This window comes from Paroedura picta, chromosome 6 (assembly GCF_049243985.1).
Source record: "Paroedura picta isolate Pp20150507F chromosome 6, Ppicta_v3.0, whole genome shotgun sequence".
In the NCBI taxonomy this organism is placed as follows: Eukaryota; Metazoa; Chordata; class Lepidosauria; order Squamata; family Gekkonidae; genus Paroedura; species Paroedura picta.
In genome coordinates this window covers 8678158-8695640 of record NC_135374.1, presented here as the reverse complement: position 1 = coordinate 8695640, position 17483 = coordinate 8678158, and the positions used below count along the sequence as shown (strand labels likewise).

Below are 17483 nucleotides of genomic sequence, written 5' to 3'. Positions count from 1 at the left end.
TCCCTTCCACCTCGATGATTCTGTGATTTTAGTCTGTGCTTCTATGATTTTGTACCCACCGCAACAGCTCTGTAGAGTAGGCCAGTATTATCATCCTGATAACGCAGTGGGTGAGTTTGAGGTGGATTCTCTTGTTTATTCTCTTAGCCACTCTGTCATACGATCGCTGGAGCATGACTATGATTCTCCACAGGGCCTTACCACATTCGCCAGGTTTCCGTGCTGCCTGAACCACAGATGCCGCAGTTTTTGCTATCAGGCCCTGAATGTTCTTTGTGTGTCCCCCCCCCCCTTTCTACTCCTAGAAGTATCGCTACCAAGATGAGGACGGTCCCCACGATCACAGTTTGCCTCGTTTGACCCACGAAGCGAGAGGCCCCGAACTCGTTCACATTTCCGAAAAGAATTTATCGCAGATAGAAAATGTCCACGGATACGTCCTGCAGTCGCACATCTCCCCTCTGAAGGTCAGTCGTGCTTCTGTGTTGCAATTTAATTTTTTGTGTGTGTGATAAAGGGGAGCAGGGAGAGAAGTGGCTGTATTTCTAAAAAACCGTCGGGAAGGCAGTCAGATTTCTGCGTTCGGCTTGGCGTCAGTGTTTTGGGTTTGTGGACTGGGGCTTGGTTTCGGTCGCCGCAAAGATGCAGAACAGGTCCGGATGCCGTTGCCTGCAGAACCGGAGAAGGATTGGGCCCTGGGAATAGTTCTTGAAGCAGGCCTGAGCCAGGGGGTCCCCGGCCATTTTGAGCCTATGGACACCATTGGAGCTCTGGCAGAACATGGTGGGCACAGCCGGAAGGTGGCTGCACAAAATGGCTGCTGCCTGAGGCAGAGCCGGCCACAAAATGGCTTCCAGAGCAAACCTTCACCCACCACACAGTGAAGATTCTGTTGCTGTGGTGGTCACTGCAGTCAAAGCAATTTTGAAAAAAGAATTATGCAAAAACAATCAAACCTCCAGTGACCAATCAGAAGCCGTGCGGGGAGAAGACCCGCCTATCCCTGCCTATTCACTTAATACATTTGGCAGGTGCCAGAAAAGGTACTGGCAGGCCCACAGGTGCCACATTGGGGTCCGTTGGTGTAAGCATTGCAGAAGATAGCTTCACTTTGATACGTAATGCCTCCTGTTTCCAAGACTCTTTCCAGGACTGATAAGAAAGTCCAAAATCCAGGGGCTTATGCCCCCTGGGCTGCTCATATAACTTGTCTTCAGGTGGTGATCCGGCAGGGAGAGAGGAAGGCCGATAAGGAATCTTTGTGTGTGTGTGTGTTCAGGAGCTTTCTGTCACTTTGCTGTTTTCGAGATACATTAAAGCAGGGATCCCCAACCTTTTTGAATCTGCAGGCAAATTTGGAATTCTGGCATGGCATGGTGAGCCTGGCAACAAAATGGCTGCCAGGGGAGGCGGAGCCAGCCACCATGTGGCCATCACAGCTTCACTTCAGTGGCACAGTGCAGATCCTTGAGCTGTGATGCCTGCTGTTGGCAAAGAACCATTTCAAAAAATCTCCAATAATTAGCCAGAAGACTTGCTAGGGAAAAGCCCTACTTGGCTCCACCCACTTCCCAAATGCACTTGTTGTACACCAGAACGGTGTCGGTGGGCACCATGCTGGGAGGACCCCTACTTTAGTGTTTCATCATTGACTGGTGATGTCTCCTATCTGGTTGTCAGAAGGTTAAGAATGGCTGGAGGTCAGGATATGGCAGACGGCTTAGGGCAGGGGTAGTCAACTTGTGGTCCTCCAGATGTTCATGGACTACAATTCCCACGAGCCCCTGCCAGCATTTGCTGGCAGGGGCTCGTGGGAATTGTAGTCCATGAACATCTGGAGGACCACAGGTTGACTACCCCTGGCTTAGGGGACAGCCATGTATCCTTTCGACCAAACGTGGCTATTACGACACCCAAACTCTCCATTGTGGTGGTGCGCGTTAACCTACTTGCCTTCTAGTTGAAGTGTTTGAGTTGATCAGCATGTAAGCATAGAGAGAAAATGTCTGTTTAGGTGTTTGCTTCCTTATACATGCTTGAGCAATAATCATAATAATACTAAAGAGCAATCTGTTTATTTATTTTAGTTATGTTTCAGTTTATCTACTGCCACTCCTACACAGTGGCTGGTGGGGAGTCACGACAATAAAACCAATATAAAAATCTCCTAAAACGAATATACCCCCTAACCCTCCCCTCGTGGCGACCATCCCACCTCCCCACAGCTCAGCAGACCTTTACAGTAACCGGGGTTCTGGTGGGAGGGGGGACATGGTGGGTGATGGACCCGTATCTTCCTAGCCTTAACCAAAAACCTGGTGGAAGAGATCCATCTTACAGGCCCTGCGGAACTGGGACAAGGCTAACGGCATTTGTGTAAGATTAAAAGAGCAGGATATATAATCATACACAGTTAGAGCACCAAATATTAGCACAACCAATTATTTTTAGGCAATGTTGACAGTGAACGTATATAAAGAAGTGGAGGTGGTAAAAATTGCTGGAACAGGACGTCTCTGACCCCACAAGAGGTCTGGCCCCACGGATAAAGTTGTTTATGCCGAGTCTGGGAAAGTCCCTTTTGCAGAACGAATCCCCCCAAAGTAATTATTGCATGTCTGTGTGAATGTCTGGTAAAAGTGGGTGAGTGTGACCGACAGGTCAAAACAAAACAAAACAACAAATTTTGCCCAGGCAAATGCTGAGACTTTCAGTGTAAGTCTGCTCTGCAGAGCTGACTGAATATAGTGCATGTTTCACCTTGTGTTCCAGACAAATGTTTAGCTTCCAGAGTATAGGAATTGCTTCTCAGGACCACCTTCCCTGTTACACCCCACCCCGAAAGGTCATTAAAGCCTAGCAAACAACATTTATGGAGGATCCCTGGCACAAAAGAGATCAAACTGGCCTCAGACAGAGCCAGGGCCTTCTCAGCCCTAGCCCCAACCTGGTGACACACTCGGCCAAATTATATAGAAGCTCTGCAAGACCTCAGGCAATTCCACAGGGCTAGAGCCTCTTGTGGCGCAGAGTGGTAAGGCAGCTGTCTGAAAGCTTTGCCCATGAGGCTGGGAGTTCAATCCCAGCAGCCGGCTCAAGGTGGACTCAGCCTTCCATCCTTCCGAGGTCGGTAAAATGAGTACCCAGCTTGCTGGGGGGTAAACGGTAATGACTGGGGAAGGCACTGGCAAACCACCCCGTATTGAGTCTGCCATGAAAACGCTAGAGGGCGTCACCCCAAGGGTCAGACATGACCCGGTGCTTGCACAGGGGATACCTTTACCTTTACCTTTAGTGAGAAGGAGCTGTTCCACCAGGCCTATGGTTCAGACCTCATTATCAGGGATCTGATCTCACTGGCATCTCTGCCTGCCTGCACTGCTAGACTATACTCCTTAGGGAGGTCCAATGCTCCCCCCCCCCCCCAATTCCATGATACATTTTTAGGGGCATTATTAAAGTTCCATTTATGCCGGACAATTGTCATGTGAACTAGAGTTTCTTTTTGGACTTCAGAATTTTATGTGATTTTTAACTCTGCTGTGAACCCACCCTGAGACTGCTGAGATAGGGCGGGGAAAAAGTTAAATAAGTAAATAAAGGAAGCATCAAAATCCACGACACGACAACTAAGTTGTGGAGCCGGACGTGATGAACTTGGTGCCTGGGCTTTTGTTCCAAGACCCCATGGGGAGCGGGGGGGAGACGAGTCTCAGCTAAAAATTGACCCACATGTCAGCTTCCAGAAGGGGCTTTGATGGGGGTAGTGGAGCAAAGAAAAGGTGAAGAATCGCCTTCTTCTTTCTGGGACTGTTATGCTTGTGAAAAAAATGCTGTAGGACAATTTTCGCGGTTGCACCTTGACCAATGCCTACTGCAACCTTGGCCACCTTTAGAGATGGTCTTTCTGCACTCAATTTGCCTATGTGCTCATACAGACGTCAAGGCCTCCCCCGTGGGGATTGAACTTTCTGTCCCATATCTCCGGCTGGGTTTTGGTCGAAATGCAAACAGGGAATCCGAGGGGCTACGGAATCTTCGTCCGTGTTCTTGCCTTGTTTTAACACTAGATGGTGCAGTTTGACGGCGATCGCTTTGGCCTGGGGAGCTAAATCCTGACATACTAAAAAATGAAATACTGGCGATAATAAAAAGCCAGCACTAAATACTGGGGATATTAAAACGGTAAATACTGGGGAGAAAACTACTGAAAAGGCTTCTGGACTGGTAGCTGAAAGAACTGGCAGAGAGGAAACGCAAAGAGTGGTTGGCTCCTGACAGACTTAGCTTGTGTGACTCACAGGGGTAGTCAAACTGCGGCCCTCCAGATGTCCATGGACTGCAATTCCCAGAAGCCCCTGCCAGCGAATGCTGGCAGGGGCTTCTGGGAATTGTAGTTCATGGACATCTGGAGAGCTGCAGTTTGACTACCCCTGCAAACTGTGAGTGAGATCCAAGGGGCAAGTGGCAGGTGGAGAAGTAAAGATCCAGAGATGTGAGATCCAAGAAGGACTTGATTTAGTCAAAACAAGAACGAGACAAAACAGGTTTCCGGACTTTTAACCTCCGTTTTCCATAGACTTCCTCAGTGGCTAGCTCCTAAGTTAACACACAGTGTTTAATCAAGTAACCGGTTCATGATTTAGAATATAATCAATCATAGTAATATTTTTCAATGTAATAATGTCAAACAGAGATTGCTCGATACAAACTCTAGCTGTACTGGGTCCCAGTTAGTTTCCAGTGCCAATTCAAATAGTTTGTTTTATTTTTTTAATTATTATATTAAATACAGCCAGTTTGCGGTGTCCTACAACAGAGATAAAAATACAAGATTGAAAATATGCATCGTATATGGGCAGAAAAGCTATGGTGGAAGCCAGATTTACCATAGAGTTTTTGACTAAATACTACAGCATCACCAGGAGGTTGCTTGCATGATGATGTCACTTCCTCTGCAATGTTTGCAATGTGACCTGGCCCTTTTCTGTTGGCAAAAGAAGAGTTTGTTTTTATACCCCAATATTCAGTACCGAAAGGACTCTCCAAGCAGCTTACCATTACCTTCCCAGACACCCTATGAAATAGGCAAGGCTGAGAGAGCTCTGAGAGAACTGTGCTGTGAAAACAGCTGAAATAGGACTGTGGCTAGCCCAAGGTCGCCCAGCTGTCTGCATGTGGTGGAGTGGGGAATCTAAACCAGCTCTCCTGACCAGAAGCCGCTGCCCTTAACCACTGCACCAAGCTGGCTCTCTCCCCATCCCTCTGGCCACCCTATCTGGGGGTTGGGTGGGAAGAGCCCTTTTCTGAGTGGGTCAGGCTTGACTTGCATGGTCAGATTTGGGAAGCTAAGCAGGATCAACCCTGGTTAGGACCCCCAAGGAAATCCAGAATGGCTATGCAGGGGCAACACCCCCCATGTTAGCCTCTGTCATGAAAGCCCTACGGGGGTCGCCAAGCTTCTGGCCGTAGCTGCAGCGTTTCCCACCAGGTGGGGAGCAGAAGGAGAAGGTGGAGCCCTGCCTTTCCCCACCGATCTGCAATTCAAATGCGGCGGATTATTACCGCGCTCTCTCTTCCCTCGCTGCCCCTGATTGAAGCACCATCATCTCTGCTTCCTCTGGGGAGTCGCTCTAATCACTATTCATCAGGCGAGAGCAAAAGCTGCTTTTGCCAAAGCAAATCTTCAGGTTACGTAATTAGTGGGTAGGGGGTTGTCTTCCCATTAATCTACCACACGGTCTACTTTGCATGTGTGTGTGTGTGTGTGTGTTTGTGTAAAGTACCTTCAACTTGCAGCTGACTTGTGACTAACACCCCCCCCCCCCGGGTTTTCAAGGCAACAGACAGAGGTGCTTTGCCATCACCAGCTTCTGCAGAGTGACTCTGGACTTCCTTACTCGTCATCTGAGGTCTGATGAGAACAGGCGAGGTCAAGGAGGCCAAGGCAAAGAGGGCTGTTCTTATGTTCTTCTCCGGGGGAGGCCTCAGCCTTTATGCCCTGTTGTTGGCCCTGCAGAGGAACTGGTTGGCCCCTGTATGAGGCGGGAGGCTGGACTGGATGGGCCCTCCCTGGTCTGACCCAGCAGGGCTCTTCTGAGGGTCTTCTCAGGGGAAGGCCTCGGCCTCTCTGCCCTGTGGCTGGCCCTGCAGAGGAACTGGCTGGCCCCTGGGTGAGACGGGAGGCTGGGCTGGAGGGACCCTCCCTGATCTGACCCAGCAGGGCTCTTCTGAGGGTCTTATCAGGGAAAGGCCTTGGCCTCTCTGCCCTGTGGCTGGCCCTACAGAGGAACTGGTTGGCCCCTGTGTGAGACAGAATGCTTGACTCGATGGACCACTGGGCTGATCCAGCAGGGCTCTTCTGAGGTTCTTCTCAGGGGAAGGCCTCAGCCTCTATGCCCTGTTGCTGGCCCTACAGAGGAACTGGTTGGCCCCTGTGAGAGACAGAATGCTTGACTCGATGGACCACTGGGCTGATCCAGCAGGGCTCTTCTGAGGTTCTTCTCAGGGGAAGGCCTCAGACTCTATGCCCTGTTGCTGGCCCTACAGAGGAACTGGTTGGCCCCTGTGTGAGACAGAATGCTTGACTCGATGGACCACTGGGCTGATCCAGCAGGGCTCTTCTGAGGTTCTTCTCAGGGGAAGGCCTCAGACTCTATGCCCTGTTGCTGGCCCTACAGAGGAACTGGTTGGCCCCTGTGTGAGACAGAATGCTTGACTCGATGGACCACTGGGCTGATCCAGCAGGGCTCTTCTGAGGTTCTTCTCAGGGGAAGGCCTCAGCCTCTATGCCCTGTTGTTGGCTCTCCAGAGGAACTGGTAGGCCCCTGTGTGAGACAGAATGCTTGACTCGATGGACCACTGGGCTGATCCAGCAGGGCTCTTCTGAGGTTCTTCTCAGGGGAAGGCCTCAGACTCTATGCCCTGTTGCTGGCCCTACAGAGGAACTGGTTGGCCCCTGTGTGAGACAGAATGCTTGACTCGATGGACCACTGGGCTGATCCAGCAGGGCTCTTCTGAGGTTCTTCTCAGGGGAAGGCCTCAGCCTCTATGCCCTGTTGTTGGCTCTCCAGAGGAACTGGTAGGCCACTGTGTTCTCTATCTTCACTGTGTATGTATCTATGGTGAGGACCATAGGGCAGCAAGTTTGAGCTTCGGGGAGGGCTGAATCTGAAGAAATCCAATTAAGTGCAGTTACAGTCCATTTGAGGGTTTGTTTTGAGACAGCAGTCTTCTCCATGTCTATGTAGCGTTGTCCACTGGAGCTTTTGTGCAAGGTTAATGGCCCATTAATGGCCCATTATTCCCTGGACCTAATGATGACAAAGTTCACCCCATGGTGGCTCACAACATGCTTGCTAAGCACCTTGCAGATAAACAACTCTCCAACCTGCATTGATCTGGAAGCTGAAGTGAATACAATTCCTAATACAGAGCAGGTTCCCAGCAGAAGTAGACTGGCCTTTCAAATAACAGGGGCATTTCCTGTTGGTCTACTTAAGAACATTAGACGAGCCCTGCTGGATCAAGCCAGTGGTCCATCTGCTCCAATATCCTGTCTCACAGAGTGGCCAACCAGTTCCTCTGCAGGGCCAACTACAGGGCATGGAGGCTGAGGCCTTCAGAAGAGCATCAGGAGAGCCCTGATGGATCAGGCCAGTGGTCCGTCTAGTTCAGCCTCCTGTCTCACAGAGTGGCCAACCTCTGGAGAGCCAACCACAGGGCATAGAGGCTGAAGACTTCAGAAGAACATAAGAAGAGCCCTTCCGGATCAGGTCAGTGGTCCATCCTATCTCACAGTTTGATTCTACAAAGAAGTAGTGACTCTGGGCCATCGGTGGTGTGGTGCTGTGGAGCATAAAGCTCCATATTTTTTTCATTTCCCCTTAGGGGACACAAAGCAGTGGCAGATTAGTTCTGCCACATGCGGGGGGGGGGTGCAGGGAGGCGGTGTTATGTTGCAGGAAGGTGGGATTGCATGGAACGCAATCCAACCTTCCTGAAAAATAAAAATAAATGCCCCGGTCTGCCCCACAGCATGGCAAAGTGCCGTGAAGCCAACTGGGGCTTCTGCCCCCCCCCCTCGGGGACACCATGGGATCAGGAGGAGCTGGCCCTGGAAGGCTCTTCCCTATCCACACTGGCCTGCCATGGGACAGGCCCTGTTAGATCCTGCAGTGGGCTAAGGGAACTCAGAAGAATCTCTGTTCCCTTAGGCTGAGGCTTCTGGGGCCTGATCGGGCCCGGGATGTCGGCGACCTGGCGGCAACATCGTGTGGAAGTGGGTCAAATCTCCGCTTCCATGTGACTGCCCCCTCAGCCTTTTCTGCCTGTGCAGAATCAGCCATAGTGGCTAGCCAGTCCCTCTGGAGGACCAACAACAGGGCACAGAGGCTGAGGCCTTTCCCTGATAAGAAGAGGCTTGTTGGATCAGACCAATGGTCTGTCTAATCCAGTTTCACATAGTGGACAACCAGTCCCCCTAGGGGAGCTATAACAGGCCATAGAGGCTGGGACCTTCCTGATGTTGCCTCCTAGAACTGAGATTCAGAGGTTCACTGCCACTGAACATGGAGGATCCCTTTAGGCACCATGGCTCGGCACCACTGATAGACCTGTTCTCCACGAACCCATCTAATCCCCTTTTTATAAGCAATCTTCTGAGAACTGTTTATTCTCTTCCCAGATGAAGAAATGGTTAATATCAAGAAGGTCCCACCAACTCATATTCCCTCCTTAGATTTCGTATTCTGCAAAGGTGAAAAGGAGGCGGGGGAAATATTGTAATCAATTCTCCAAGCAGATCTACCATAAGGAGAGGGTTCTGCCCCTGCCCATTTTAGACCATCACTTATTTTCCTGGGAAGGCAAAATCCAAAAACAAACAAAAATGCCTCCAGCTCCAATTAAAACGTCTGCTGACAAGAAACAAAGGAAACATTGTCAGGTGCCAAAATGATAAACAAGATTTGGTCTGCAACAGCATCAACCAGGCAAAAACTCCACATTTGCAAGTTCAGAATAAAATCAAACAGGCTGAAATTAGGCTTTTGGGGTGGAAGCTGGAACGGGAAATGGGTCAGTCTTTTGCTTTTGTTTCTCCCATGTTGTTTCGAGAGGACAAAGGGTCACTGGATCTTTCACTGCAGGGCTGGACAGTCGCAAAGGGTTTCCAACAGTGTCTCAACAATTTCTGGGAGATTTTGAGAGTGGCGCTTGGGGAGGAGAGATGTGACAGTACTTCCAGGGGACACTCTAGGATTTCCCCTAATCTCCCTGGTAAAGATCATAAAGAACATTCCTAGAGTTGCCACAGGGATAAAGAGCTTTAAAAGGGGATTAAAGGATGAGATAGATTAGACGGCTTCGTGGAGGATAAATCTATCAATGGCTATGAGCCAAAGTGTCTGAGGGGGACCTTCATAATCAGAGGCACTAAGCCTCTCAGAACCAGGAGACAACAGGTTGTTGGCCATCCTGAGGAACTGGTTGGCCACTGTGTGGGAAGGAATGCTTGACTAGATGGACCACTGGTCTCATCCAGCAGGACTCTTCTTATGTTCTTACTAGGGGCCAAACCTGTTGCATTCAGTAATACAACGGGCACTAGATTAGGGTGGTGGTGGTGGTGGTGGTGGTGGTGGTGGTGGTGGAAGAACTCTGTGGATGGCCTCTCCCTGCAAGACCTGGAAAGACTGCAGGCAGATGCTACAAAACTCACTGGCAGGGGCAGCTCTCATGGCAGGGATCTGCAGCCTCCGAGCCTCAGAGGGAAGTGGAAGGAGGAGGGGTAGTCAGGGGTGGGGGATGGAAGGCGATTGGCTAGCCACTGGAAAGACAGGCAAGCCGGTTGGAGGAGGAGGCACTCAGGGGTGGGACAGCCGCCCTGAGTGGGTGTTAAGCGCTGAGTGGCACTTAAGCCATGAGATGTGCTCCTCCTCTAAGGCCTTTCCAGAAATATTAAGTGAAACAGATGAGTGAGGAGAACCTCCACATTCAGAAGCACTAAGTCTCCGAGTCCCAGAACTAGGAAACAGCATCAGGGGAAGGCCTCAGGCTTTATGCCCCGATGTTGACCATCCTGAAGAACTGGTTGGCCACTGTGTGAGACAAGATGCTGGATGAACTTTTGGTGTGCTCTGGCAGGGCTCTTCTTATGTCCTTACGACCTACCAAACGTGTATTCTAACACTGTATCCAAACTTGTTTCATGCCATGGTCTTGAGCAGTGACGCCGATCTACCGCCATCTTTTTAACCAAAACAATGAGGATTAGAAACCAGAGTGTTGGAACCATTGTACATGGTATAACAAGAAACAGGGCTATAGTAGCCCGGCAGATGTCTGAACCCTCCTCCCATGATGGATTTGCAAGTATATTTTCTGACTGCACGAAAGACGCTTGCCATGGCTTAGCTGAATGAAACCCGAAGGATGCGATGACACGCCAAGGACAGATTGTAGTGGATGAATGGGATTTGAAAGCCTTGAACGGTATTCTAGTACTAATACGCTAGCGAATCGTGCATCTGCTTCCCCACCGCAGCATCTCTAGAGAGGCTAACGGGGAAAAAAAAAAAACTTGGTAATTGACTTTGTGAAAGTTTTTAGAACTGACGATAAATCTGCCGCTAAGCAGGGAAGGTGATGACGCTGTCAACACATTTTAGCTTCGACATAGATACTTCTTTATGCTGCTGAGCGTGCCTTTGATCAATCGATAATTAGATGGGAAGATGGGAGCAAAATTGTTTAGCAAAAGAGGACACTGATTGAGTCCTGTGAATTATCGGGGACTGGGCGAGAAGATGCCAGAATTGGGAGCTGTAATATTAATTATCCTCTCTTTGCATTCCTGCCTCGGCTGTTTATAGATTTTGTCGTTCCCTGCTCAAGGCTGGGTCGGAAAAAATTGTCGGCCCATCATTGAGAGTGGCCTGCAATATGCCTTGCTGAGTAAAAGGCCACTTATAACTAGGGTTGCCAACCTCCAGGTGTTGGCTAGAGATCTCCTACATTCATAGAATCATAGAATCATAGAGTTGGAAGGGGCCACACAGGCCATCTAGTCCAACCCCCTGCTCAACGCAGGACTCAATTCACAGAGATCGGTAACTGTTATTGTAATTGATTTTAGTGAATGGGTTTTGTTGTTGTGAATTGCCTTGAGCCCGTTTGGGGAGGGGTGGTATAGAAATTAAATCTTGTTGTTGTCCTCTTTATGCTGGTGGCCTGCCCTTCCCGTGAGGCTGAGGACGATTCACATCAGCGGTAACATACAGTAACTAATAACATTAAAATATGTTTTCAATAAAATTAAATGTGAAACATTTTACAGTCCACACTTCTGCCAATTGGTATAATCATCGAGGAGGGTTTCTTTCCTGGAGTGAATGGATTCGTTCTTCATAATTTATCAGATGTCTCCCCAGGGAGAACAGCCAATTTGATGTTAAAGGTAAAGGTAAAGGTATCACCTGTGCTAGCACCGAGTCATGTCTGACCCTTGGGGTGACGCCCTCCAGCGTTTTCATGGCAGACTCAATACTGGTTTGCCAGTGCCTTCCCTAGTCTTTACCGTTTACCCCCCAGCAAGCTGGGTACTCATTTTACCGACCTCGGAAGGATCTAAGGCTGAGTCAACCTTGAGCCGGCTTCTGGGATCGAACTCCCAGCCACATGGACAAAGCTTTCAGGTGGCTGCCTTACCACTCTGTGCCACAAGAGGCTAATTTGATGTTATTGGGTGCTATATTCCCAGCCTCAACTATAGGCCTGGTGGAATAGCTCTGTCTTACAGAAATTTCAAATACTAATTGAACTAGCCAGGAAACTAAGGAATTCTTCCAGCCTTTTGACCTTCCTGGAGGCAGGTATGGGGGTGAGGAGCTTCTTTTCTCTAGAATGCACAGGAGTGGGTGGGGCACAGGCAATTTTAACCCCCTTGACCCAGGGAATGCACTTTTTTATCTTCTGACAATCGGAGCCAGAGGTTACTCTAATTTGATAGGAAGTGGGCAGCCAACTTGGACCAGGTGAGCCGCAGAATATTCACTAAGAACTTGTTACCTCTTAAGCAAGGGGCCTACTCTCTCCAACATCAAATAGGGTATGTTTTAGCAGAGAGGCAGAAGGATTGTTTTTCACCCAATTTCGTTTGACTCTTCCACTTAACTCTGTGCTGTGCTGATGATATGCTTATAAACCTTGTTTTTTTTTTTAAATAAATAAATCCTTTATAAATTTTACAAGAGCCTCTTGTGGCGCAGAGTGGTAAGGCAGCAGACATGCAGTCTGAAGCTCTGCCCATGAGGCTGGGAGTTCGATCCCAGCAGCCAGCTCAAGGTTGACTCAGCCTTCCATCCTTCCGAGACTGGTAAAATGAGGACCCAGCTTGCTGCTGGGGGGTAAACGGTAATGACTGGGGAAGGGAATGGCAAACCACCCCGTATTGAGTCTGCCATGAAAACGCTAGGATCAGACATGACCCGGTGCTTGCACAGGGGATACCTTTACCTTTACCTTTTATACATTTTAAGTTGGCAGTGGTTCTCTGACCCACAATGCGCTCTCCCATCTCAGAAATGCTAGTCCAGAGCAAGAAGAAAACCCAGGGTCTGGGGAGGGAGCTTGGCAAGCAGACACCTCTCTGGACAAGTGTACCCTGCAATAAATTGTCCCCACGGTGCTCACACGCTAGGCTGTGAGAGACACAGAGGTATGGCCACAGTATTAGAAGGGGCAGCTTGGAAATCTTGATCCTCTTAGCAGGCAGCCTTGTACAAAATCTAGTGCAGGTTGCAATTCCCCAGATATACCGTTTTGCATCCCTACCAGAGTTGGCAACCAGGCTTCAAGGGGGGTGGGCAAGGCAAAGCAAAAGCAGGCCTATTCCCTCCCAGCAGCCATCAATGATCAAACCCGTCTTCCCAAGTTGCAAGACTGGATTCGACATCAGCAAGTTCAAAATATGTATTTACGGGGATTACATAAATCTGCTGCCATCAAAAACCTCCTCTCTGCTCTTTTGAGATTTCCCCCTCCAGTGGTCCAGGCTTCCTCTCCTCCCGCAGCTCAGGCCCCTTAGCCCCGATGCAGTTTGGGGAAACTTATCTCATTTCCTCAGCCGATTCCCACGAGGATCAGCCGCTTTCAGCCAGAGGATTCATAAGGCAGAACAACAACAACAACAAAATGATTCTTGGGCAACATCCAAGAAGGAAAGGGAAACAACTTGAAAGCCCCTGAGTTGTCCATAAAACAAGCGCTGCTGAATCCCAAAGCTGTAGTGAAGAGTCAATGGATGGGCAGAGATCTATCACAAAGAGACTCAGAGAGAATGTTTGCTCCGTCTTCAGCACCAAAATCCTTCATCCTTGGTCCCTGCTAGTGCTCTAGATCCAGAAAGCAACAGTGGACATCAGGGCAAATGTAAGACAGAGGGTTGCCAATCTCCTGGTAATGGCTGGGGATTTCCCATTATTCCAGCTGATCTCCAGGTGATATATATCAGTTCAGCTCGTGGAAAGAGCTGCTTTGATAGGTGGGCTTTATAGTGTTATACCCCATTGAAGACCCTCCCCTACCCAAACCTCACCCTCCTCAGGCTCCATCTTTGAAATCTCCAAGGGCGAAGCAAAACAGACCCTGAAAATGGTTACCAGTGAGTTCAATGGACTGCTAAAATGGCTCCCAGCTCTTTCAGGCTGACAGCAGGAGGTGGTGGGTTCTCCGTCTTTGGAAATGTTTAAGCAGAGGCTGGATCTGACGGAGAGGCAGATTCTGTGAAGGCTCAAGGGGGTGGCAGGTTACACTGGGCGAGCGATAGAGTTGTGAGTGTTCTGCACAGTGCTGAGGGTTGGACTAAATGACCCAGGAGGTCCCTCCAACTCTGTTATTCTATGATTCTTAGGGAATGTCTGTGCACCAGATATGCACGGAAGGAAGCCAGAGAACTGGCTCGAGCTGTTACCCAAGCCATTCCCTGGACAATCAGCTCCTGGCTTACGAGGGGTGAACAGGATGCAAGCCAAACCAGCCAGCGACTCAGCTTGCCTCCTTGCCAGTCGAGATGGCCTATTCTGCACACAATGGATAATGCACTTTCAATGCACTTTAGAAGTAGATTTTCCTGTTCTGCACAGGGAAATCCAGCTGCAAAAGCACATTGAAAGGGCATTATCCTATGTGTGCAGAATGGGCCCTTGTCCAAAAAGTTAGGCTGTGTGCATTGTTTTGACCCCTCTGTTCCCTCGCGTTGTGGATAGTGTTGTGCAAAAAGGCGAATGCCATTTTGGGCTGTATCAACAGGGGCATCACATCAAAATCACAAGATGTCATAGTGCCATTGTATTCGGCACTGGTCAGACCATACCTGGCATACTGTGTGCAGTTTTGGAGGCCTCACTTCAAGAAGGATGTAGATAAAATTGAAAGGGTACAGAGGAGAGCGACGAGGATGATCTGGGGCCAAGGGACCAAGCCCTATGAAGATAGGTTGAGGGACTTGGGAATGTTCAGCCTGGAGAAAAGGAGGTTGAGAGGGGACATGATAGCCCTCTTTAAGTATTTGAAAGGTTGTCACATGGAGGAGGGCAGGATGCCGTTTCCGTTGGCTGCAGAGGAGAGGACACGCAGTAATGGGTTCAAACTTCAAGTACAATGATATAGGCTAGATATCAGGAAAAAGATTTTCACAGTCAGAGTAGTTCAGCAGTGGAATAGGCTAAGGAGGTGGTGAGCTCCCCCTCACTGGAAGTCTTCAAGCAAAGGTTGGATACACACTTTTCTTGGATGCTTTAGGACGCTTAGGGCTGATCCTGCATTGAGCTGGGGGTTGGACTAGATGGCCACTATGACCCCTTCCAACCCTGTAATTCTATGTTTCTATGCATTGGCTCAGTGGCCAAGGCCCTCATCCTTTCAATTATATGCAGCACACAGGATCCATGGCTAAGGTTGAAGTTTTTCTGCTCGGGGATCAGATCCTGCACCGTCCTCCCCAAGGCGCCATGAAAGAGCCGCTCCCAAGCAGACCTGACCTTGTTCCCGAATATTAAACAAGTGGAGTTCAGTGGAATTTAATTAGCGTCTCACCTCCGCGTGATTCCGCCAGCACCGTGGCTTTGCTGCCGCTGCAGTGCTGAATGATGAGTGAGTTCATCTTAATTGACTAGGCTGGGTGGGAAAGGTGGGGGAGAGGGAGGGAGATGCCTTCCTCGTTGGCAGGGGAGAAAAATCCCCCCATCCAGGCAATTAGAAGTCTGCACGGAAAGAGGAATGAGCCTTGATCTTAGCGCCCAGCAAGAGACCAGAGCGAGCTCGCACGCAGAACACATAAGCCAAGGGCTTTACATTTTTTTCCCCAGGAGGAGTCAAGAAGGACATCGATAAAATTGAAAGGGTACAGAGGAGAGTGACGAGGATGATCTGGGGCCAAGGGACCAAGCCCTATGAAGATTGGTTGAGGGACTTGGGAATGTTCAGCCTGGAGAAAAGGAGGTTGAGAGGGGACATGATAGCCCTCTTTAAGTATTTGAAAGGTTGTCTTGGAGGAGGGCAGGATGCTGTTTCTGTTGGCTGCAGAGGATAGGACACGCAGTAATGGGTTTAAACTTCAAGTACAACGATATAGGCTAGATATCAGGAAAAAACTTCTCACAGTCAGAGTAGTTCAGCAGTGGAATAGGCTGCCTAAGGAGGTGGTGAGCTCCCCCTCACTGGCAGTCTTCAAGCAAAGGTTGGATACACACTTTTCTTGGATGCTTTAGGATGCTTTGGGCTAATCCTGCGTTGAGCAGGGGGTTGGACTAGATGGCCTGTATGGCCCCTTCCAACTCTATGATTCTATGATTCTATGATTCTAAGAACGTGCGCTGGCTTCAGATGTGGTGTCCCAGGGTGAGGGGAGCAGGAAAAAGCATGACCGTCTTCCCCCGGCCTACCTTTTCAGACCACCAGGACTCAAGCATGGTGCTTCCACACCTGCTGAGCTGTCTTGGTTATGTAGCATCGAGCCGTTTCCGCCACCTGGAGCCCCTATGAAATAAGGGCCTATGAAATAAGGACCTCCAAAATGTCCATTCATCAACAGCCTCGCTCCTGTCTTTGAACGGAGGGCCGTGGCTTCCTTGATTGACCCCGTCCATCTCCGGTTGGGCCTTCTGCTTTCCATTCTGCCGTCTACGTTTCCTAGCATGGTTGTCTTTTCCAGTGAGCTTTTTCTGACGCACGTGAGATTACACTCTGAGTACAGAACTTAATGATAGCGAAGAGTGGTGACTTTAGGGACATAACATAGGAATTGGTCTCCAAAAAGGATAAAATGTACACATTACAGATCCTACTGAACCATTGAGCTATACATAATAGAGAGTTCTATATAGGTATATTTCTATAGAGAGTGTATTATCATAATCTTGACCACTGAGGAAGACCCAGAAGGGTTGAAACGCGTTTGGTCCTTGGTTCTATGTGCTGTTAGTTCGGTATAGTTTTTAAGAAGTTTTTATTCTGTTTTTAATTGTGCGCCATAATAAACAACCAACAAGTCTTACATTATTTTTATTGTTCAGCTCAACTTTTGAGTTCCTGCCTGTTAAGGTTGGGTTTTGTTCCTTTTTTGGTTTAGCATTGTCTTTTCCAGTGACTCTTGTCTTCCAGTGAGCCTGGCTTTCTCGCCCAGCATCTCATACTGGGATGCCATCCTCCTAGTGAACATGGAGATTGTCCGGAATTTTCCGGGAGGGCGGCCTAAAAATCTAATAAATAAATAAGTAACTAATGTCCAGACTCGGGAGATCCATTCCCCTGGAGAACATGGCTGCTTTGGAGGGTAGACAGTAGGACATTTGATCCCGCTAAGGTCCCGCCTCTCGCCAAATGCCACTCAATTCAGGCCCCGCCCACAAATCACCTGGAATTTCCCCACCTGGTGTTGCCAGCCCTAATCTAGTACCTTTTAAAAATCCCACACCTCTTCTAGGAGTGCAGGACAATCAGGGCTACATGGTGGGTGAAGAAGAAGGATCACCCCATGCCCTGCCTGCCACTGGGAGCCTGGTGGGAAGGATTGGCAACCTGAGCTGGCTGGCCCCTCTGCACTTACTCACGGGGGATGTGGCAAGACATCAGGCCACAGGGTGGGCCAGGGCACGGCCATGCTCTCTGGGGCAGCTACAGGGTTCCGCCCCCCCTGCCCTTGCATTGCTAAGCCCCACCCCCTGCATCCCCAAGCCTGCCCTTTGTCCTGGTTACCAAAATAGACAGGTACTTGCCTGAGAAAAATGTACATGGCTCTTCCAGTTTGCTGTAGTGGTTAGGAGTGCGGACTTCTAATCTGGCATGCCAGGTTCAATTCTGCGCTCCCCCACATGCAGCCAGCTGGGTGACCTTGGGCTCGCCACGGTACTGATAAAACTGTTCTGACCGAGCAGGAATATCAGGGCTCTCTCAGCCTCACCCACCCCACAGGGTGTCTGTTG

At 49.4% G+C, this 17483-nt stretch overlaps 1 protein-coding gene across 16 annotated transcripts in view; it reads left to right on the top strand.

Moving 5' to 3' along the window:
• DLG2 (discs large MAGUK scaffold protein 2) overlaps positions 1-17483 on the top strand; it is a 1130680-nt gene that overhangs the window by 486671 nt on the left and 626526 nt on the right. For 13 of the 16 annotated variants that reach the window (XR_013231698.1, XM_077341325.1, XM_077341330.1 and 10 more), the window contains one exon: positions 306-467. Coding sequence is in view for 15 of the 16 variants with exons in the window: in XM_077341325.1 (XP_077197440.1) it covers positions 306-467 (162 nt within the window). In the remaining variant the exon portion in view is untranslated. The remainder of the gene's footprint in view (positions 1-305; positions 468-17483) is intronic. The other 3 variants (XM_077341322.1, XM_077341326.1, XM_077341338.1) reach the window with 1 other exon arrangement.